This window comes from Schistocerca americana, chromosome 2 (genome assembly GCF_021461395.2).
Source record: "Schistocerca americana isolate TAMUIC-IGC-003095 chromosome 2, iqSchAmer2.1, whole genome shotgun sequence".
NCBI classification, from domain to species: Eukaryota; Metazoa; Arthropoda; class Insecta; order Orthoptera; family Acrididae; genus Schistocerca; species Schistocerca americana.
Window position 1 is genome coordinate 959495146 of NC_060120.1, and position 23499 is coordinate 959518644.

General features: G+C 45.0%; 1 protein-coding gene across 1 annotated transcript in view; it reads left to right on the forward strand.

Annotated features, from left to right (window-relative positions):
* Positions 1 to 20296, forward strand: part of LOC124595875 — a 33828-nt gene extending 13532 nt beyond the window's left edge. The window contains exons 2-3 of the mRNA XM_047134784.1: positions 7385 to 7574; positions 19824 to 20296. Coding sequence (XP_046990740.1) covers positions 7385 to 7574; positions 19824 to 19939 — 306 coding nt within the window. The 3' untranslated portion in view covers positions 19940 to 20296. The remainder of the gene's footprint in view (positions 1 to 7384; positions 7575 to 19823) is intronic.
* Positions 20297 to 23499: the final 3203 nt, after the last annotated feature.

Here is a 23499-nt window from a genome sequence, read left to right on the forward strand (position 1 = left end):
TTATAAAAAATATCAATTCACTACCAAATCCTGGCGCACACGGCAGTACGGCTGCTCGGCGACGACCCCTCGCCCAACACACGTGCACACCACAGCAGGCGGGCTCCTACACTGGCTTCCAAACTGCCACCAATTAGTCCGCGCGCTGCGAAGCGCGACAACAATATCTTAGATTCCAGAGTTTTTGTATGCGCGCTGTAGCCAGCCTTTAAATCCTAAGAGAGTATTGCCAACTCTCAAGTTTTTAGGTCGACGAAGTGGTGATTCGCGCAGTGAGGAAATGGCTTCATGAGCTGAACGTAGACTAGTACCGACAGGGCACATGCGCTCTCGTTTCGCGCTGGAGGAATGCCGTAGAACTGGAAGGAGATTACAGGAAAAATTACTGCGTGCAGATAAAACCTCATTATTTCATGTGTGTAATTTGCATTGTGTGGAGGAAATAGTAATTGAGGTAAAAAAACTGGTTGTACTACATTCTGGGCAACTTTTGAAGTGGAAGGTTGCCTCACCGCTAAAAATGAAACCTACATGGCATACACGGTCCAGTCTCATTAGTGTGACCACCGACTAAGTTCGAATTCAACCTGCAATAAGCATTCTCAGACGGCAGGTGGCAGCACTAGCAATGAAGGGTATATAAATCGTGTCGATGGTCTTAGAAAACAGTGCAGTCGTTGTCGATATGCGGAAACGGAGTTATTTATCTGACGTCCAAAAGTGCATGATCATTGGCTTTCAAGTGAAGAATGGAAGCATTACCAAAATAGCGTTGTAGAATGTCGGGCGCCACATGGATTAAAGTATACCGTGCATGGAAAAATGGCGCCGAGGCAACTGTTGAGCACCTGGGACATAGATGACAGGAGTGAACGACGTCTGTAGAGATGTGTACGGGGGTGCCGGCGGATAGACGTACAACTGTCGAGCGACTGACCACCCAGATGAACCAACGGGCTAACAACAGTCTTCTCGACGACCATTCAGCGAAAGTTGCTGCGTATGGGCCTCCGCAGCAGGCGCCTGATTCTTTCACCCATGTTCACTGCTGTTCATGGGCGACGAAGGCGGGAATTTTCACACCATTACGCAACTGGACGTTCACTGAGCGGCGACAGGTTTGGATAAATCACGCTTCGTGCTACATCGGCGGAAGGTCCAGGCCGGAGGAGGAAGTCTCTGGACTGTTTTCGTGACATTCCCTGTGTGGTCTCGCCATTGTGGAGGGCACAGTGGATCAACAAAAGTATCCATCTGTCCTGTGGGATCATGTCAACCGCTACGCTGCACTTGGTTTTACCCCAGCGCGATGGTATCTACCAGCTGGACAACAGCTCGCCGTGTACGTGTGTTGTTCGAGGAGCTCCAGGATGAGTTTACCGCAGCCCTCGGACCACCACACTCCTCTGATTTCAAAAAAATGGCTCTGAGCACTATGGGACTCAACTGCTGAAGTCATTAGTCCCCTAGAACTTAGAACTAGTTAAACCTAACTAACCTAAGGACATCACAAACATCCATGCCCGAGGCAGGATTTGAACCTGCGACCGTAGCGGTCTTGCGGTTCCAGACTGCAGCGCCTTTAACCGCACGGCCACTTCGTCCTGTGATTTAAACCGATACAATATACATACAGGGTGTTACAAAAAGGTACGGCCAAACGTCCAGGAAACATTCCTCACACACAAATAAAGAAAATATCTGATGTGGACATGTGTCCGGAAATGCTTAATTTCCATGTTAGAGCTCATTTTAGTTTCGTCAGTATGTACTGTACTTCCTCGATTCACCGCCAGTTGGCCCAATTGAAGGAAGGTAATGTTGACTTCGGTGCTTGTGTTGACATGCGACTCATTGCTCTACAATACTAGCATCAAGCACATCAGTACGTAGCATCAACAGGTTAGTGTTCATCACGAACGTGGTTTTGCACTCAGTGCAATGTTTACAAATGCGGAGTTGGCAGACGCCCATTTGATGTATGGATTAGCACGGGGCAATAGCCGTGGCGCGGTACGTATGTATCGAGATAGATTTCCAGAACGAAGGTGTCCCGACAGGAAGACGTTCGAAGCAATTGATCGGCGCCTTAGGGAGCACGTGTGCAGGCACTATCAGCAGCTGATTGGCCTCCACGGGTACACTTCTGCGAATGGTTCATCCAACAATGTGTCAATCCTCATTACAGGGCAAATGTTCTCTTTAAGGATGAGGCTTCATTCCAACGTGATCAAATTGTAAATTTTCACAGTCAATATGTGTGAGCTGACGAGAATCCGCACGCAATTGTGCAATCACGTCATCAACACAGATTTTCTGTAAACGTTTGGGCAGGCAATGTTGGTGATGTCTTGATTGGGCCACATGTTCTTCCACCTACGCTCAATGGAGCACGTTATCATGATTTCATACGGGATACTCTACCTGCCCTGCTAGAACATGTGCCTTTACAAGTACGACACAACATGTGGTTCATGCACGATGGAGCTCCTGCATATTTCAGTCGAAGTGTTCGTACGCTTCACAACAACAGATTCGGTGACCGATTGATTGGTAGAGGCGGATCAATTCCATGGCCCCCACGCTCTCCTGACCTCAACCCTCTTGACTTTCATTTATGGGGACATTTGAAAGATCTTGTCTACGCAACCCCAGTACCAAATGTAGAGACTCTTCGTGCTCGTATTGTGGACGGCTGTGATACAATACGCCATTCTCCAGGGCTGCATCAGCGCATCAGGGATTCCATGCGACGGAGGGTGGATGCATGTATCCTCGCTAACGGAGGGCGTTTTCAACATTTCCTGTAACAAAGTGTTTGAAGTCATGCTGATACTTTCTGTTACTGTGTGTTTCCATTCCATGATTAATGTGATTTGAAGAGAAGTAATAAAATGAGCTCTAACATGGAAAGTAAGCGTTTCCGGACACATGTCCACATAACATATTTTCTTTCTTTGTGTGTGAGGAATGTTTCCTGAAAGTTTGGCCGTACCTTTTTGTAACACCCTGTATGATATGAGACAAGATTAAACCTTAAAGTCCGTGTTTTCAACCAATTAATTAAGCTGGGTGTGAGACTGAACAAGTCGTCGGGAATTCCAGGATATGAATGAAGTGGACAGCGTTGAACTAGACGTTCAATTGTCTGCTCTTCTTGATTACATTCACACATTGGTGAACTGATCCAGCCCCATTTGTACCTGAAGTAGCTACAAAACCATGTCCAGTTCTTAACCTGTTGAGGCGGCACCAGAGGTTCCTCGGTAGATCAAAACCTTTTGGATTCTTTGTGGGATCAAGGTGATGGGCTCTTGTTCCCAATGTTTTTGCTGACCATTCATGTTTCCAGCTTTCATTTAGGTAAAAACCATCTGCGATGAGTTGTCCTGCAGTAACACTTGCTGGTCTTCTTGATCGCAATCGTTGCTGTGGCGGATGACAGAATTCCTGGCGCAGTGGTAGAGAGGGTGATGCAGAAATTTTCTTGGCCACCCTCAGTACAGCTTGTTTCCGCCTTGAGTGAGGTGGTGGGATGTGACTCAATACAGGTAACCAGTGGCATGGAGTTGATTTGATGCAACCAGTAATGCAGTGCATTGTGTCGTTCAGTTTTGTGTCTACCTTCTTCACATGAGAATCTGTGGATGTACCTGATGGGGCTGTTCGCGCTATAGATCCTCAACTGAGACACCTAGCACAGCTGACCATGTCAATGGAGTCGGTGCCTTCCAAAAACGCATTGACACTCTTCCTGCACGTCTCGTAATGGTCCGCACTGCAAAAGGTAGTTTTCAGCCTTTTGAGTGGTGGCCACATTAACGTGACTGGACAATGTGTCCATGCCTCCACGGCTTCCTGCATTGTCGTAAATAATTCATACGTTTGACGTAGTTTCCAGTTACAACTTCTAAAAATCTGAATTACGCACGATCTAATTCACAGCCTTGTTTTGAGATCACGCCAAACCGTTATTCGTGTCATCTGTAGTTACTTTCTGGCTGCGTACGTCAAAACCCGCGGTCTACTTCAGAGGAAAGACGAGTTGTTTCAATGTTTTGTGCTGACACACGTGACGGCCGGTACTTTTTCCTTTGTGATAACATCCTACTTCTTCAAAAAAGCGATGCAACCTGCGAATATTGTTGGCGTTCGAAGCTGATCATTAGTCTTTCTGTCTTTCACTTGCGCCTTTATCCCGAGGTTGCGCAGGGTCGGCGTGGTTGAGTACGGATTTGGCAGAGGTGCTCATTTATACAGCTGACTAAATCTTCTCTGCAAGGTGGAGACAGAAAGATGTTTATTAAATTCTAAGGCGAAGAATGCCTTATGCATGGGATTTTCACATACGAGACGGAGCTTTCCACTCAAGTATAACCGCGCATGCGCCGGTTGCCGATTCCTTGCACTTGAGAAATTATCTAAATGGTGAACCTTCTTTTTGCATTCTTTCCAATTATACCGATGTAATGCTTTTCATTAAAAGTCATAGCTGTTTGTAGCCACTGCAGCCGGCTGCTGTGGCCGAGCTGTTCTAGGCGCTTCAGTCCGGAACCGCGCTGCTGCTGCGGTCGCAGGTTCGAATCCTGCCTCGGGAATGGATGTATGTGATGTCCTTAGGTTAGTTAGGTTTAAGTAGTTCTAAGTCTAAGGCACTGATGACCTCAGATGTTAAGTCCCATAGTGCTCAGAGCCGTTTGAACGATTTGAACCAATTAGCCACTGCATTCATTCTGGATTTCCGCCTATTCAGTAATTGAACGAAGCTGAAATCGTTATAGGTACAGAAAGCTGGCTGAAGCCAGAGATAAATTCTGCCGAAATTTTTACAAAGCCACAGACGGGGTACAGAAAGCTGGCTGAAGCCAGAGATAAATTCTGCCGAAATTTTTACAAAGGCACAGACGGTGTTAAGAAAGGATAGATTGCATGCAACCGGTGGTGGCGTGTTCGTCGCTGTTAGTAGTAGTTTATCCTGTAGTGAAGTAGAAGTGGATAGTTCCTGTGAATTATTATGGGTGGAGGTTACACTCAACAACCGAGCTAGGTTAATAAATGGCTCCTTTTACCGACCTCCCGACTCAGCAGCATTAGTGGCAGAACAACTGAGAGAAAATTTGGAATACATTTCACATAAATTTTCTCAGCATGTTATATTCTTAGGTGGAGATTTCAATTTACCAGATATAGACTGGGACACTCAGATGTTTAGGACGGGTGGTAGGGACAGAGCATCGAGTGACATTATACTGAGTGCACTATCCGAAAATTACCTCGAGCAATTAAACAGAGAACCGACTCGTGGAGATAACATCTTGGACCTACTGATAACAAACACCCGAACTTTTCGACTCTGTATGAGCAGAACAGGGAATCAGTGATCATAAGGCCGTTGCAGCATCCCTGAATATGGAAGTTAATAGGAATATAAAAACAGGGAGGAAGGTTTATCTGTTTAGCAAGAGTAATAGAAGGCAGATTTCAGAACACCTAACAGATCAAAACGAAAATTTCTGTTCCGACACTGACAATGTTGAGTGTTTATGGAAAAAGTTCAAGGCAATCGTAAAATGCGTTTTAGACAGGTACGTGCCGAGTAAAACTGTGAGGGACGGGAAAAACCCACCGTGGTACAACAACAAAGTTAGGAAACTACTGCGAAAGCAAAGAGAGGTTCACTCCAAGTTTAAACGCAGCCAAAACCTCTCAGACAAACAGCAGCTAAACGATGTCAATGTTAGCGTAAGGAGGGCTATGCGTGAATCGTTCAGTGAATTCGAAAGTAAAATTCTATGTACCGACTTGACAGAAAATCCTAGGAAGTTCTGGTCTTACGTTAAATCAGTAAGTGGCTCGAAACAGCATATCCAGACACTCCGGGATGATGATGGCATTGAAACAGAGGATGACACGCGTCAAGCTGAAATACTAAACACCTTTTTCCAAAGCTGTTTCACAGAGGAAGACCGCACTGCAGTTCCTTCTCTAAATCCTCGCACAAACGAAAAAATGGCTGACATCGAAATAAGTGTCCAAGGAATAGAAAAGCAACTGGAACCACTCAACAGAGGAAAGTCCACTGGACCTGACGGGATACCAATTCGATTCTACACAGAGTACGCGAAAGAACTTACCCCCCTTCTAACAGCCGTGTACCGCAAGTATCTAGAGGAACGGAAGATTCCAAATGATTGGAAAGAGCACAGGTAGTCCCAATCTTCAAGGGTCGTCGAGCAGATGCGCAAAACTATGGATCTATATCTCTGACGTCGATCTGTTGTAGAATTTTAGAACATGTTTTTTGCTCGAGTATCATGTCGTTTTTGGAAACCCAGAATCTACTCTGTAGGAATCAACATGGATTCCGGAAACAGCGATCGTGTGAGACCCAACTCGCTTTATTTGTTCGTGAGACCCAGAAAATATTAAATTCAGGCTCCCAGGTAGATGCTATTTTCCTTGACTTCCGGAAGGCGTTCGATACAGTTCCGCACTGTCGCCTGATAAACAAAGTAAGAGCCTACGGAATATCAGACCAGCTGTGTGGCTGGATTGAAGAGTTTTTAGAAAACAGAACACAGCATGTTGTTATCAATGGAGAGACGTCTACAGACGCTAAAGTAACCTATGGCGTGCCACAGGGGAGTGTTATGGGACCATTGCTTTTCACAATATATATAAATGACCTAGTAGATAGTGTCGGAAGTTCCATGCGGCTTTTCGCGGATGATGCTGTAGTATACAGAGAAGTTGCAGCATTAGAAAATTGTAGCGAAAAGCAGGAAGATCTGCAGCGGATAGGCACTTGATGCAGGGAGTGGCAACTGATCCTTAACATAGACAAATGTAATGTGTTGCGAATACATAGAAAGAAGGATCCTTTATTGTATGATTATATGATAGCGGAACAAACACTGGTAGCAGTGTAGTCCATCAGCGTTATGGAGATGCTTAGCAAACTCAAGTGGCAGACTCTGCAAGAGAGGCGCTGTGCATCGCGGTGTAGCTTGCTCGCCAGGTTTCGAGAGTGTGCGTTTCTGGATGTGGTATCGAATATATTGCTTCCCCCTACTTATACCTCCCGAGGAGATCACGAATGTAAAATTAGAGAGATTAGAGCGCACACGGGGGCGTTCAGACAGTCGTTCTTCCCGCGAACCATACGCGACTGGAACAGGAAAGGGAGGTAATGACAGTGGCACGTAAAGTGCCCTCCGCCACACACCGTTGGGTGGCTTGCGGAGTATAAATGTAGATGTAGATGTAGATGTAGATGTAGAGTTCTTGATCGGGATAGACCATTCGCTTTCTTTAGTGGGAATGTATCTGATGCCTCTGGCTGCTGGCTGTTACCTAAGGAGGCCGATATGTCCTGTCGTTGCAGGTGACAGTGACAGTAGCAGCGATGTTGGCGGTGCTGGCAGTGGCTGTTCAGCCATCAGCAGCCCAGAGTGGGAAGTGTGACGTGGTGCGATGTGCCAACCCCAGGCAGGAAGAATGCGGCCCAGCTGGTGGGGTCTTCATAGAGGCAGACCGCGTCACCAGGTGCTGCGACGCCTGTGTCAAATACTTAGGCAAGTAGATGACACAGCATAATGTTGACGCCTTTTCTGCCTTCGTCTCACAATGAGCAGATGTTAGCGTCGACGAAAATACTGTTCCTTCTCCATTTGTTATGTTGTGTGTAAGGTACGGTCTTCCACTCCACTCTGTCACCTTACTGAATTTTTTTGTTTTGTTTTTCCTAGTAATTCTGAACAGTCATCTCTCCACTGCTCGCTGATCATTTTTCTCATGTTTGTCGCATTAACTGATCTTTCGTCCCCAGGTATAAGCCAACGCTATTAATACGCTGACGACAAATTTTACGTTTCAGGCTCATTGGAATTTTCATTTGAAAAATATTTACTTTACCAACAACTTGCCTGACTATTTTTACTCTTCTATTTATATATCTTTTTTGCTGTCCATCCAGTCTTCTTCAACTATGATAACCACAAAAATTCATGAGGTCGCATTGGTTTCATTTGTAGGTTGTACTATTTTCACTTTTTCTTCCATTTCCGCAACACTCTTTTCAAGTTGCTGTCCTATGTACAGCCTTTCTCTCTTTGTTTAGAATGGCTTGCCATGTGCGTTTTTATGTTCATACAGCTGCTTGTCTTCTTAATTAATCCTATTAGTGGCATATAATCTCGTTGTAGTCATACATGCTTCTACACATCTGCACTCCTCCTTCAGCAACTGTTGCCGTTACCATTTTGTACTGTGGGTTAATTAAGATTTGTAGACATCTGTATTCTCTTTTGCCTTTCAGATTTGGTGCAATTTTATATTTTCTTCTTCCGCCAGTCAAATTTAATATTTTCTTTGATATCCAAGCACTTCTACCGGGCACTGTATTTTCACACAATTGTTCCTCTGATAATAATTGTATCTTACAACTCTTCCATTTGGTCCGTGTTTGCATAGAAAAACAATAATATCAGAAATTGAATCCGTCTTGATGCAAAACACCTTGTTATTCGTTTTGTTTCTTTATTCTCCCAAACTAGTTTCAGTGACAAATATCACCATCATCAGTTGGTTTTAAAAATCTAAAACAAGCAGACAATAGCATGGTTACACAAACACAGTAGCACGAATAGCAAAAATGCAATAATGTGCTGCTGTGTTTGTGTAATCAAAGTATTTTCTGCATGTTTTAGATTTTAAAAAAACCAGTGATGATGGTGATACTTGTCGCTGAAACTAGTTTGGGAGAATAAAGAAATAAACGAATAACAAGGTGTTTTGCATCAAGGCGGACTCAATTTCTGATATTACTGTTGTTCCTCTGATGCCTTCACTACTTCGTCTCTGAAAGCTAAATCTTCTATTGCATTTCTATCGCTCACTTTAGTAAGTTATTGTCTAATGTTCCATTAAAGCCTCGGCTTCAACTTATCTTCGGTCCTGTCTTTCCGCCGTTTCTCTTTCTGTCCGCTACGTCTTCAAATGCACGAAATACGAATACTCATAAACTCAACCTATTACTTCTTTTATAATTTGTGTTGCTGTCCCTTTGGTGACTTGATGACATATTACTTTAGACTTATGCTAGTTGATTTTCAGGTCTACTTTCAAAGATAGTCCTCTAAGCTCTTACATCAGAGGAGAACAGCGCAGTGCCATCAGCAAAAACGAAGTTGATTCGGCAATGTTCATTTACTCGTATCCCTTCTTAGCTTTCTCAGTTTAACATTTAGTTATTTCTCCACTTCCTTCCTGATCATCTAGTAGCCGTCCTTATTGTCTTCGTAATTCTCTGGTCACTGTATTCGTATTTCTCTTACTCAAATGTGAAGCAAACCTCACTCTGGCGTTTTACGGGAGTTTTCTCGTACTGCACCACGAAAACAGAGCCACTAACACAAAGGGAACCTATTAAATAGCACTTTGCTCAGTATTATGGTGGTTGCTTTAATAAGGTAACAAAATGTGGGAACTTTATCTTATGAACAGTCTCATTATTGGTTTTGATGGCGATATATTACTGCTTTCAATTATAGATCTGGGATTGCACTGTGTTCAATATCTACTTAAATGGACAACTTGGGAAGCGAACTCTGCAAATTCCAAAGTCTTCCAGTTCAAGTGAATAGGTTAACAAACTGCATATTGGCTCCTGTCTCGGTTCTTCGGCCGACTTCTTCATGGAACAATTCGAAGCACAGGTATTGGACTTGGCGACTTGCAAACCTAAGGTGAGGTACAGGTACGTCGATGATAATTTCGTGGTGTGGAGCCATGGTGAAGAACAGGTCGGTGACTTCCTAAGACACTTGAAGAGCCTCCATGCCAACATAACATCTACGACGGAAATAAAAAAGGACAAGAAACTGCCATTTCTAGATGTGCTGGTCACAAGGGACGGCGAAAACCTGGGATACCCCGTGTATCGAAAACCAACACACACGGACCGATACCTGCACAAACTATCAAACCACCACCCGAGCCAGAAAAGAGGCATGATTAATACGCTCGTAACGAGAGCAGGACGAATATGTGAGCCGCAGCACTTCGGACGAGAAATGCAACACCTGGAAAGAGTTCTGAGGAGCAATGGGTGCTCCACAAATTATATTAGATGTGTAACAGAGCCAAACACTCGGCGAAGTAAGGAATCAGAAGAAGAGATGTCGGGTACGGCCTTTCTGCCATACATTCCCAGAGTGACGGATAGAATCGGCCGTATATTGCGCAAACATGGCGTAAAGACGATTTTCAAACCGACAAAAAAGATCAAGAGTGTCTTAGATCGGCGGAGGAGAAAAGGGACCCACTTGCAATGTCGGGAATATACCATATACCATGCACATGCGGGAAAGTTTATGTTGGAATGACTGGAAGATCAATTAACACCAGGATCAACGAGCATAAGCGACATTGCAGGTTGGGGCAGGTGGAGAAACCGGCCGTGGCAGAGCACGCACTGAGTGAGACCGACCACGTAATAAAATTCGCCGACACGGAAGTTCTGGCTGTAGACAAGCACTATCACACGCGCTTGTTCAGAGAAGCTGTAGAAATACAAAAACACGCGAATAGTTTCAACAAGAAAGAGGAAAGTAAACGGATCCTGGCTTCCCGTGCTGCAGCGAACGACCGTCACAGGTAGCAAGAGGAGAACCGCACCGGAAATGACCACGGACGTTGGCGCGCCAGGTACATATAGTCTGCGGCCGCGAGCTCGGCTCCAGTTCACCACCGGCAATGGAGGGTGAAGGTTTGACAATGCCAGCCACTCGTGCTGGCGAAACGTCAGTAAAATCATTAGATGAACGTCGGCCGAAGAACCCGAGACAGAAGCCAATATGCAGTTTGTCAACAAGTGGCCTTAACAATTGTGAATAGGTTAAAACAGATATTGGGTTCGTGTGCAACAGGTCTTTTTTCTTTAATTTTTGGCGTTATTATTGATCCATCTAGAAGAAATCTGGAGTATGCAAGAGCAGTTGAATTACTCTGCATATTCCTACAAACAGCAGGAAGTTCACTTACCGTCTTCATCTGAGTCAACTCCTGGGGAAGAGGTTCAGTCCTATTTAGACTATTTATAATTAGGAATTTTCTTGATTTTCTGAATTTAATGGTGAAAAAACCACTGAGCTGTGCAGTGAAACCTGTATTTTACTTTAAAGTAAAGGTTTTCTTCACAACTATATGCTTGTGCATCAAGAAACTCATAAAAACCAGTATTTCTGTTGTCGTTGCTTACGGAATTTAAAGTTCCCCTTGGTCTTTCTAAACCGCTAGAGGAGAGCACTGGGCAGGTTCTTCACCATACGTGACTACCTTTTTGTCATCCCCATCCATTCATGTTAAGCAACACTCAATAATATGAATTGCATCTAAGTTTTCCACATTGTTATTCACACAACTACTATTTGTTCCAGTCGCCGCGTTAGCACGTAACGAGTAGTGTTTTGAAAATTATTTAAGAGTCTTCCTAAGAACACCTATTCCGAGCATTCCTCATAGAATGACGTGGCTCACAGTTTAAGAGTCTACAAGGAGCTAACAACAGCAGACAAGTTAACACTCAAACCCATAAATGAATCTTTCCCGTATAGGAAAGCGACTCATGTACTCATTGGTACTTGTTAAGTATGGTGACCCGTAGTTAGCCAATATAGCTGAATTACGCTAACCAGCTTATGGATAGCAGTCGGGGGATAAACTGAAGTCATCTGCAGCTTCCCGGCTGCCATGGTGTCCTGGGTGATTCATGTAACCCTTTAGATATCGTTTTACGCAACCCGCAATGTTATATCTGCCTTCGAAAAACAAGTGCGAGATTTTCATACTCTCTCATTAGCTACGCGCAAACTATTACTCCTACAGAAAAATTGAACGGAAGCTCTTTGTAGGAAATTTAATGTAGTTAAATTTTATACTGGGATACGTTTTCGCTGGTGGCCAAAGGTTTTCGAGTTATTCAATGGTAAGGTATGAAAGTAACCATCAAACGCACCGCCATCCCCAAAATCATCCTTCAATAGTCGGGATTTCGGGTATGGTGTTCGTGGCACTCCCTTCTACCACCGTACAGAAATTTCCGACTACATTAACTATTCCCAATATTCCACCTTTTTTGGTGTCTATTGATAGGGCTATTACGCCACCAGCACAGCCGGCTATTTCGTTGGCATTAATAATTTAAATGTGCGCGCAAGGGTAATGAAAAAAAAAACTACGTTTGTAAACGTTACACTAAAACTAATTGCGCTGGCAGTTAGATCCAAATTTAACATTTACAAGCAGAGTAGTTGCGTAGTCAGAACGCCTGAGGAGTACAACGATGTAATTTTTTATTTTGTGCTGTCAGAATTCACAAAATTGTAGGTAAAATTTACGCAGGCGCCAATCTTGCAATTTGTAGGGGATTGACTAAGCCGATCTCGTAATAAGGCCAGTCAATGAAAACCAAAAGAGGTCGAATGTGGGAAACAAATACTGCAGTTGCAAATTTTTATGCGAAGATAGGAGAGAGCACACGAACAACATACTGAAAATCCTGACTGATGGTGGCTGAGTGTGGAGTGGGGGTCCGTTTGTAGGATACTTTTGTACGTTTTTTTTTTTGTTCTTTTTTTTTTTTTAATAACTGAAAAATTGTGGTCTCTGGCGAAAAGGTATCCCAATACAAAATTTAAATACATTAAATTTCCTACAAAAAGTCCTTTGCATTTTTTCTTTAGTACTAATAGTTTGTGCACAGCGAGGGCGAGAGTATGAAAATTCGCGAGTGGTTTTTCACGGGCAATAAAACACTGCGGCTCACATGAAACGACATCGGCAGGGGTAGCTGAATAACCTTGTCTTTAGAAGCTTTGGAGTACCATCTGCACAAACCGTTATTACTACAGGGTAAACCAGTACTCCATCGCCAAACTTTCAGAGGTTGTGCAGGCATACATTCAGATTATTTTGGTATAAGCAACCCAAGGTCTCCAGCGGTTCTTTAAATTATGATTAATTCTGTTTGTTACCACGATCACCCTCGTTGCTGTGAAAATACCTTCATAACAGTGAAGAAGCCTATAGTGTGTGTGGTGTGACCGCCGGACACCACACTTGCTAGGTGGTAGCCTTTAAATCGGCCGCGGTCCATTAGTATACGTCGGACCCGCGTGTCGCCACTGTCAGTGATTGCAGACCGAGCGCCACCACACGGCAGGTCTAGAGAGACTTACTAGCACTCGCCCCAGTTGTACAGCCGACGTTAATAGCAATGGTTCACTGACAAATACGCTCTCATTTGCCGAGACGATAGTTAGCATAGCCTTCAGCTACGTCATTTGCTACGACCTAGCAAGGCGCCATTACCAGTTATATTGAACTTATATAACATGTACCGTCAAGAGCGATGTACACCAATTGTGGATTAAAGTTAAGTATTATATCAACTACGTACTTTATTTGCTACTATTAATTCCCTTAACTGTTCCAGACCTCGCGCCAGTCAGCGTGTAATTAAACGCGTGCATTTCGGCCTCCTCTAGCAACACGGTGTTGGCTCTTCTGCCAACACTTCAGTGTGCAATAACCAAAATATACAACACAAAACACCGAGTCATGCAACAATCAGCAGGTAAAACACTGTATTGTGATGGGGTTTCCCTCTCTTCGGCAATAGCTCACCATAGCATCGCTGTTCCGCTCTTCCACTGCAGTCAGCGCCCGTCCCCATAGTTGAGCGCGGCTGAATACCATGCGAGGGGCTGGAGCTCGCTTCTCAGCCGCATCGAAAATTTTCTCTGTTCGGTAACTGGATATTGTGTTGTTGTCTTTAACATAATTTCATCTTCATCGATAGACAAATCGCCGCAGTAGCGTCAACTACAAAGACTTGCGGCAAACGACCGTTCTATCCTACAGGAGGCTCTGACCACATGCACATTTCATTCATTTTTATTCCATTCTGTGAAACCATACATGAGGTGTATATCGACCAATTCCTCATCAGTAAAGATATCCATACAAGTGTATATCACTGTTAACGTACAACTAACGCTGCCGGAAAAACAAATCCAGGATAGAGCTGCGCAGTACCGAATGCAAGCCTCAGGACGGGGTTGTAAGTGGGTATTAATGTTGTCAACAGCGAGCGAATGGAAGCAAGACAGATGGCGCACACAGTCGACATCTGCTGTGTTGTACACTCAGTGCGATACCAGACTACTTGGAGGATATTTATTTGGCGATGCGACGTTGAATGTACGTACTTTCACCACGATGGAACTCCTGCAGCCGGCCGAAGTGGCCGCGCGGTTCTGGCGCTGCAGTCTGGAACCGCGAGACCGCTACGGTCGCAGGTTCGAATCCTGCCTTGGGCATGGATGTCTGTGATGTATTTAGGTTAGTTAGGTTTAAGTAGTTCTAAGTTCTAGGGGGCTGATGACCTGAGATGTTAAGTCCCATAGTGCTCAGAGCCATTTCAACCATTTGAACTATTACCTCTCAAAGCGTCTATTTTCTTCCTGACGCACGATACAGGATGGTCACAAACAATCCGAACAGTTTGTAAGGGAGATGCCTGGGAGGTTGAAGCGAGAAATAACTGTTGAGAAAAAGATGCGATACGTTGCGCCGTTTCCCAATTATTTGTCACTGAACTTGACCAATCATGTAGCGGTGCGCGCAAATTCAAGCAGCCTGCCACAGACAGTGTCGCAACACTTGTTCTTCGTTTGGGTTCCTCAAACCGAACGAAAGTAGCTTCTGCTTAACTAGCTCAAATTTATCACGTCCGAAAAAGGCAAAGCTTAACTGTTAATGAGCTTTTGAACAACTGGTAACTCACGAATGCACAGATGTCTGCAGTTTATCGCATTCTAGCGCAACGATCCGATTGGCTATTTTCAGTGCTAATCAACTTGGAAATGGCGCAACGTATCGAAATTTTTCTTAACAATTATTTCTCAGCACAACCTACCCTGCAACAGCCTTACAAACTTTTCAGACTGCTTCTGACCACCCTTTATAACAAGTCACGCCTTCGTAACTATCCTCTGAGGTATTCCCAAAGTCAGTATTTAGGACTTCTCTCCGTCGTTTTAGAACCGGAGATTGTTTGATCGCTTACAGAATAGACGACTTTGGTCATTATTCAGGCCTTCTCTCAGTAATTTTCGTATCGATGCTCATTTGATCGCTTACAAAACCTTTCAGACTTAAGATCGCTCAGCAAAGCTTTGCTATCGAATTCATTGAAACTTCTCATATTTCTCTCCTCCACTCATTCTGTGCAGTGCAGCGTAGCTCTTTTTTACGCACTCCACCCCAAAAAAATGCATCAAAACTCAGGAAGCACTTGAGAATGAACATTTCGCCTCCAGTCTGATATTCACCGACAAAGCAACCTTCCATTTATCCGGTAAGGTCGAGCTCCACTTCAGACTTGAAATTAAAATGTTCTCGAAAGTCTTGGAACCGCTGGAAGCGCTATCTTGCCAGCATGTCTTCCAACAAGACGACCTCATTGGAGCATCGGTGTTCGTCCCAACTAAACGACGAACTTGCGCTTTGCTGGATTTGTTGTAGTGGTGAAGATGTGGCTCTGTTCCCTGGCATCCTCTACCCTCTCTCTCTCTTTCTCTCCCCCTCCTCCCACTTCCAATGCTGTCTCACCTAACACCTTGTAACTTTTCCCACTAGAGGTACATTAAGTACCAAGGTTACGTACACTCACTGTCCAGAATACTGGAATGGCTCAGAGAACATATCACCGCTGCTGCATCTGTTCCAGCGTAACGATAGCGCCGGCACGAAGATGAAGAACGCAAGAACAGAGAAGGTTGCGAGAATATGTCAGCCAATAGCCCGCTGACAAGGACCGCACCACGACAAGAGCGGCCTCTACAAGAAGAGCATACAAGCGCCGCTCCTGCCAGCCTCGGCCGGACAGTTGAAGAGGGATTAGTAGACCTGGCATTAGACGAGGCCATATAAGAGCGTCATCCTAACTGTTACACTGAGAATTGTGCGTTATATCAGTTGCTTACATGGACATTGTATATAGCGAGGAACATTATTTGCATTTCGCCAATCGCTTGCGACACGTTCTTGTAAACCAGAGTTAAGTATTGACAATCTACTTTAATGTAGTAAAAACGATTAATGTGATTTGCCTGAATTGTTGTACGGCTATCCGAGGAAGCAGCATGCCTTAGGAAGCTATAAGAGAAAAGTGGGCAGGACCCCACATTGTTCCCATCCTCATCCCCAATGTGGGGTCCTGCCCTACTGATTTGTTAACTTTCGTAAGCATACATGTTATAATTGTGGTGTCACCGCCAGACACCACACTTGCTAGGTGGTAGCCTTTAAATCGGCCGCGGTCCGTTAGTATACGTCGGACCCGCGTGTCGCCACTATCAGTGATTACAGACCGAGCGCCGCCACGCGGCAGGTCTAGTCTAGAGAGACTCACTAGCACTCGCCCCAGTTGGACAGCCGACTTTGCTAGCGATGGTTCACTGACTACAGACGCTCTCATTTGCAGAAACGACAGTTTAGCATAGCCTTCAGCTACGTCATTTGCTACGACCTAGCAAGGCGCCATATTCAGTTACTATTGATATTGATATGGTGAATCATGTACCGTCAAGAGCGACGTTCATCATTAATGGATTAAAGTTAAGTATGAAATTAATTACGTCCGCTTTCTGAATTCTCATTCCTTGTCATGTTCCAGACCTCACGTCAGTATAGTTCTTCCCTCCTCATGCCAGCCTGCGTGAGCTAAAATGCGTGCATTTTGGCATCCTCTAGTAACACGGTGTTGGCTCTTCTGCCAACACAACAATAATGACTTCACGATCGCTAATCCACGTTTCCATACTGACGTCGTCGATAAGGTCAGGCCTCTTTTGGCTACAAAGCCTAAGATATTTCCATTGCGTGTAGACTGTCGAACTAGCTGCTGAAGACAGTTTTCAGAAAACATGTTCAAAAGTACTTCGCATGTCTGTCTGTAGTCCCTGCAGTGAGTCCATAGACATCCCAGTCTATAATCGGCGGGTTAAAGTCACCTCCAACTAGCGAGGCATGATTTGAGTATTTACACGCTACTGACCATAGACATTCTTTGAATGATTCTAGAACTGTCACAGCAGAATCGGGTGGTCGGTAAAATCATCCAACAATTAACTTTGTTTCACGTATGTCTGTTATACGAGACCAGATGACTTCACGGTCATACTAAAAAAAAAATGGCTCTGAGCACTATGCGACTTAACTTCTGAGGCCATCAGTCGCCTAGAACTTAGAACTAATTAAACCTAACTAACCTAAGGACATCACACACATCCATGCCCGAGGCAGGATTCGAACCTGCGACCGTAGCGGTCGCCCGGTTCTAGACTGTAGCGCCTAGAACCGCACGGCCACTCCGGCCGGCGGTCATACTCAACTTCGACCTCAATAGACAATATTTTTACCTGCAATGAATGCTGCTTCTTCTGCGGCCTCTAACCTGTCTTGCCTATGTACGCTCCATGATTCGCTCAATATTTGGAGCTTTCCACTTCGGGTTTCAGCCAGCTCTCGTTCCCGCTTGGACGTGTGTGTGTGACCAAAGGAGCAAACATAGAACATTTGTAGAGTGCAAAAAGCAATATTGGTGAATTTAGGGTTCAATTCACGCATCAGTCATATTCGTACACCTACTGACTACCAAGCTTTGCCCTGGTATGTGTTTATCTGGATTCTGTTAGTCCATCTCTTCCTTTCCCCTCTCCCTGTCTGTCTCCTCGGCCCTCTCTCTTCCCATCTCCCCCTCTTCCCTCCCTCTGTCCACCTCCTCCTCTCTTTGTCCACCTCCTCCTTCCCTCTTATCTCCTGGACTTTGTGTCGTACAATGATATAATGTCGTAGGTATATTCAGCAGCATATGTGAATACCGTCTGCTTAACCGCGAATAGAGTTAGTAGCGAAAAAGTAATGAATGTTAACGTCATGACGTCATGCCTGGTGCGGCGGTTTGCTGCATGAACTGCGAAAAAGAAGTAAGCGATAACCTTTTTTCTTTTCATCATTACGTAGGGGGTGTCAGCAAGAAAAATTTTCGTAAAGGATGGAATTATGCATAAAATTTGTTGCAAGTCTCTTAAGTGCTCTCGTTCTCAAATACTGGATGAATAAAATTTGGATATTCGCACGTCGTGGATTACACTTCCTTTTTATCCCCATCCCTCTGACAGGTAGGTGGTCCTTATCGCCGGCCGAGGTAGCCGAGCGGTTCTAGGCGCTACAGTCTGGAACCACGCTGCGGCTACGGTCGCAAGTTCGAATCCTGCCTCAGGGATGGATGTGTGTGATGTCCTTAGGTTAGTTAGGTTTAAGTAGTTCTAAGTTCTAGGGGACTGATGACCTAAGAAGTTAAGTCCCATAGTGCTCAGAGGCATTTGGACCATTTGGTCCTTATCCCGAAAGCGACTCTTTCCAGACAATAAGTGATATGTGTACCGAGTTTGGTTGAAATCGGTCCCGTGGTTTCTGAGGAGATGTGGAACATACATACATACTTACGTTTCTATAATATCTATAAATATCTTCTTTTCCGTGAACCATTTTTGATGAAATGCAGCCTTTACGGTGCTCTATCTACGCCGAAGATACTAGTGAAAACTCCATAAAAATCCGTCTAGTAGTTTCGGATATTAGCTTTTTCAGACAAGCAGAAAAGAAAGTTTTAGTAACATTTTAAATCACGATATCTTTTTTTTCCCGTGATGCGACTCTGATGAACTAATACCTGTACAGTGTCCCAAACTATGCTCAAGTTACCTGAAAAAACCCATAGAAATTCGTCTAGCAGTTGATAAGCGTGTTCAAAGATAAACAGACACAACGGTTTTACAGATTTCTTAAAAAAATGGTTCAAATGGCTCTGAGCACTATGGGACTGAACATCTGAGGTCATCAGTCCCCTAGAACTTAGAACTACTTAAACCTAACTAACCTAAGGACATCACACACATCCATGCCCGAGGCAGGATTCGAACCTGCGACCGTAGCAGTCGTGCGTTTCCGGACTGAGCGCCTAGAACCGCTAGACCACCGAGGCCGGCAAAGATTTCTTATTAATATAGATGTAACGCTGGGAAAATACACAGCTTTGAAAACGAATGAATCATATATAATAGCCCAGTATTGCAATGCTTGCGGACTTGTATGGGACATTACTTCCCTTTTATTAATATGTCGAAACATGATAGTTCCATTCTGCTTACACACACACACACACACACAGCATTTCACTGCTGTGAGGTACTGTACAGGAGGAGGGGGGGAGGGGGAGGGGGGAGGGGGAGGGGGGAGGGGGCTAGGGGGCGAGGGGGTGTGTCACGTGACAGCTTGGTCATGTTCTGCACCTTCTGTAAAGCTCCAAAGCGAGCTGTGTGCTCTTTTGAGGAAGTCGCTAATATTTTGTCCAGTGAGCTTTCCTTCCTTGATATTACAGCTTTTTGATGCTATTAACATAGAATGGTTCAAATGGCTCTGAGCACTATGGGACTTAACTTCAGAGGTCATTAGTCCCCTAGAACTTAGAACTACTTAAACCTAACTAACCTAAGGACATCACACATATCCATGCCCGAGGCAGGATTCGAATCTACGACCGAACATAGAATGAATTCCAACTGAAATAACGCGACGGTTAACCCCAGCTTTTCTTCATTTCCATGCAGACGGTTTATCAGTCCTTTAAAATGACAGTGTCCGAGAGCGTAGCTACAGGTGGGACTGAACGTGTGTGTGTTGTTGTGTTGCAGGTGAGGGCGAGAAGTGTGGCGGCAGCCTCGTGAACATACCGGTGCCCACATGTCGTGCCGGCCTTGACTGTGACTCCGAGAGCAGCCTATGTGTGCGTGCTGCTGGCAACGCCTAATGAGATCCGGCGCTGTTCCCGCCGTGACAGCAGTCAACAGGCCGCAAATGGAGCATCCGCCGCCAATGCGCAGATTGCTCTTTTAACCCTAGGAGCACCGAGTTATTTTAGATTACGTGGAGTATCAACCAAGGGCAAAATTTGCCCGTGTTGCGAGAGGCTATATACCTTGTAATACGAATTTATTATAAAAGATTGTGTTTCCAATATGGGATCAAAAAAATGTGCTCCGTGACATTATAGCTAAAAATGCAAACTTTGGAACATATAAAGTGTCCAGTTACTATTTATATTTATCTTTGATGAAATGTAACTTGCAACAGTGCTCAAAACTTGGATAATAAAAGTTTGTACAAACTTTTTTTTTTTTTGTCATCAGTCTACTGACTGGTTTGATGCGGCCCGCCACGAATTCCTTTCCTGTGCTAACCTCTTCATCTCAGAGTAGCACTTGCAAACTACGTCCTCAATTATTTGCTTGACGTATTCCAATATCTGTCTTCCTCTATAGTTTTTGCCCTCTACAGCTCCCTCTAGTACCATGGAAGTCATTCCCTCATGTCTTAGCAGATGTCCTATCATCCTGTCCCTTCTCCTTATCAGTGTTTTCCACATATTCCTTTCCTCTCCGATTCTGCGTAGAACCTCCTCATTCCTTACCTTATCAGTCCACCTAATTTTCAACTTTCGTCTATAACACCACATCTCAAATGCTTCGATTCTCTTCTGTTCCGGTTTTCCCACAGTCCATGTTTCACTACCATACAATGCTGTACTCCAGACGTACATCCTCAGAAATTTCTTCCTCAAATTAAGGCCGGTATTTGATATTAGTAGACTTCTCTTTGCCAGAAATGTTTTTGCCATAGCGAGTCTGCTTTTGATGTCCTCCTTGCTCCGTCCGTCATTGGTTATTTTACTGCCTAGGTAGCAGAATTCTTTTTCATTGACTTCGTGACCATCAATCCTGATGTTAAGTTTCGCGCTGTTCTCATTTCTACTACTTCTCATTACTTTCGTCTTTCTCCGATTTACTCTCAAACCATACTGTGTACTCATTAGACTGTTCATTACGTTCAGCAGATCATTTAATTCTTCTTCACTTTCACTCAGGATAGCAATGTCATCAGCGAATCGTATCATTGATATCCTTTCATCTTGTATTTTAATTCCACTCCTGAACCTTTCTTTTATTTCCATCATTGCTTCCTCGATGTACAGATTGAAGAGTAGGGGCGAAAGGCTACAGCCTTGTCTTACACCCTTCTTAATACGAGCACTTCGTTCTTGATCGTCCACTCATATTATTCCCTCTTGGTTGTTGTACATATTGTATATGACCCGTCTCTCCCTACAGCTTACCCCTACTTTTTTCAGAATCTCGAACAGCTTGCACCGTTTTATATTGTCGAACGCTTTTTCCAGGTCGACAAATCCTATGAAAGTGTCTTGATTTTTCTTTAGCCTTGCTTCCATTATTAGCCGTAACGTCAGAATTGCCTCTCTCGTCCCTTTACTTTTCCTAAAGCCAAATTGATCGTCACCTAGCGCATTCTCAATTTTCTTTTCCATTCTTCTGTATATTATTCTTGTAAGCAGCTTCGATGCATGAGCTGTTAAGCTGATTGTGCGATAATTCTCGCACTTGTCAGCTCTTGCCGTCTTCGGAATTGTGTGGATGATGCTTTTCCGAAAGTCAGATGGTATATCGCCAGACACATACACTCCTGGAAATGGAAAAAAGAACACATTGACACCGGTGTGTCAGACCCACCATACTTGCTCCGGACACTGCGAGAGGGCTGTACAAGCAATGATCACACGCACGGCACAGCGGACACACCAGGAACCGCGGTGTTGGCCGTCGAATGGCGCTAGCTGCACAGCATTTGTGCACCGCCGCCGTCAGTGTCAGCCAGTTTGCCGTGGCATACGGAGCTCCATCGCAGTCTTTAACACTGGTAGCATGCCGCGACAGCGTGGACGTGAACCGTATGTGCAGTTGACGGACTTTGAGCGAGGGCGTATAGTGGGCATGTGGGAGGCCGGGTGAACGTACCGCCGAATTGCTCAACACGTGGGGCGTGAGGTCTCCACAGTACATCGATGTTGTCGCCAGTGGTTGGCGGAAGGTGCACGTGCCCGTCGACCTGGGACCGGACTGCAGCGACGCACGGATGCACGCCAAGACCGTAGGATCCTACGCAGTGCCGTAGGGGACCGCACCGCCACTTCCCAGCAAATTAGGGACACTGTTGCTCCTGGGGTATCGGCGAGGACCATTCGCAACCGTCTCCATGAAGCTGGGCTACGGTCCCGCACACCGTTAGGCCGTCTTCCGCTCACGCCCCAACATCGTGCAGCCCGCCTCCAGTGGTGTCGCGACAGGCGTGAATGGAGGGACGAATGGAGACGTGTCGTCTTCAGCGATGAGAGTCGCTTCTGCCTTGGTGCCAATGATGGTCGTATGCGTGTTTGGCGCCGTGCAGAAGAGCGCCACAATCAGGACTGCATACGACCGAGGCACACAGGGCCAACACCCGGCATCATGGTGTGGGGAGCGATCTCCTACACTGGCCGTACACCACTGGTGATCGTCGAGGGGACACTGAATAGTGCACGGTACATCCAAACCGTCATCGAACCCATCGTTCTACCATTCCTAGACCGGCAAGGGAACTTGCTGTTCCAACAGGACAATGCACGTCTGCATGTATCCCGTGCCACCCAACGTGCTCTAGAAGGTGTAAGTCAACTGCCCTGGCCAGCAAGATCTCCGGATCTGTCCCCCATTGAGCATGTTTGGGACTGGATGAAGCGTCGTCTCACGCGGTCTGACGTCCAGCACGAACGCTGGTCCAACTGAGGCGCCAGGTGGAAATGGCATGGCAAGCCGTTCCACAGGACTACATCCAGCATCTCTACGATCGTCTCCATGGGAGAATAGCAGCCTGCATTGCTGCGAAAGGTGGATATACACTGTACTAGTGCCGACATTGTGCATGCTCTGTTGCCTGTGTCTATGTGCCTGTGGTTCTGTCAGTGTGATCATGTGATGTATCTGACCCCAGGAATGTGTCAATAAAGTTTCCCCTTCCTGGGCCAATGAATTCACGGTGTTCTTATTTCAATTTCCAGGAGTGTATATTCTACACACCAACTTGAATAGTCGTTTTGTTGCGACTTCCTCCAATGATTTTAGAAATTCTAATGGAATGTTATCTATCCCTTCTGCCTTATTTGACCGTAAGTCCTCCAAAGCTCTTTTAAATTTCGATTCTAATACTGGATCCCCTATCTCTTCTAAATCGACTCCTGTTTCTTCATCTATCACATCAGACAAATCTTCACCCTCATAGAGGCTTTCAATGTATTCTTTCCACCTATCTGCTCTCTCCTCTGCATTTAACAGTGGTATTCTCGTTGCACTCTTAATATTACCACCGTTGCTTTTAATGTCACCAAAGGTTGTTTTGACTTTCCTGTATGCTGAGTCTGTCCTTCCTTGTACAAACTAGAAACATAAAATCCTTAGTTCAATACACAATGTGTCCAGAATT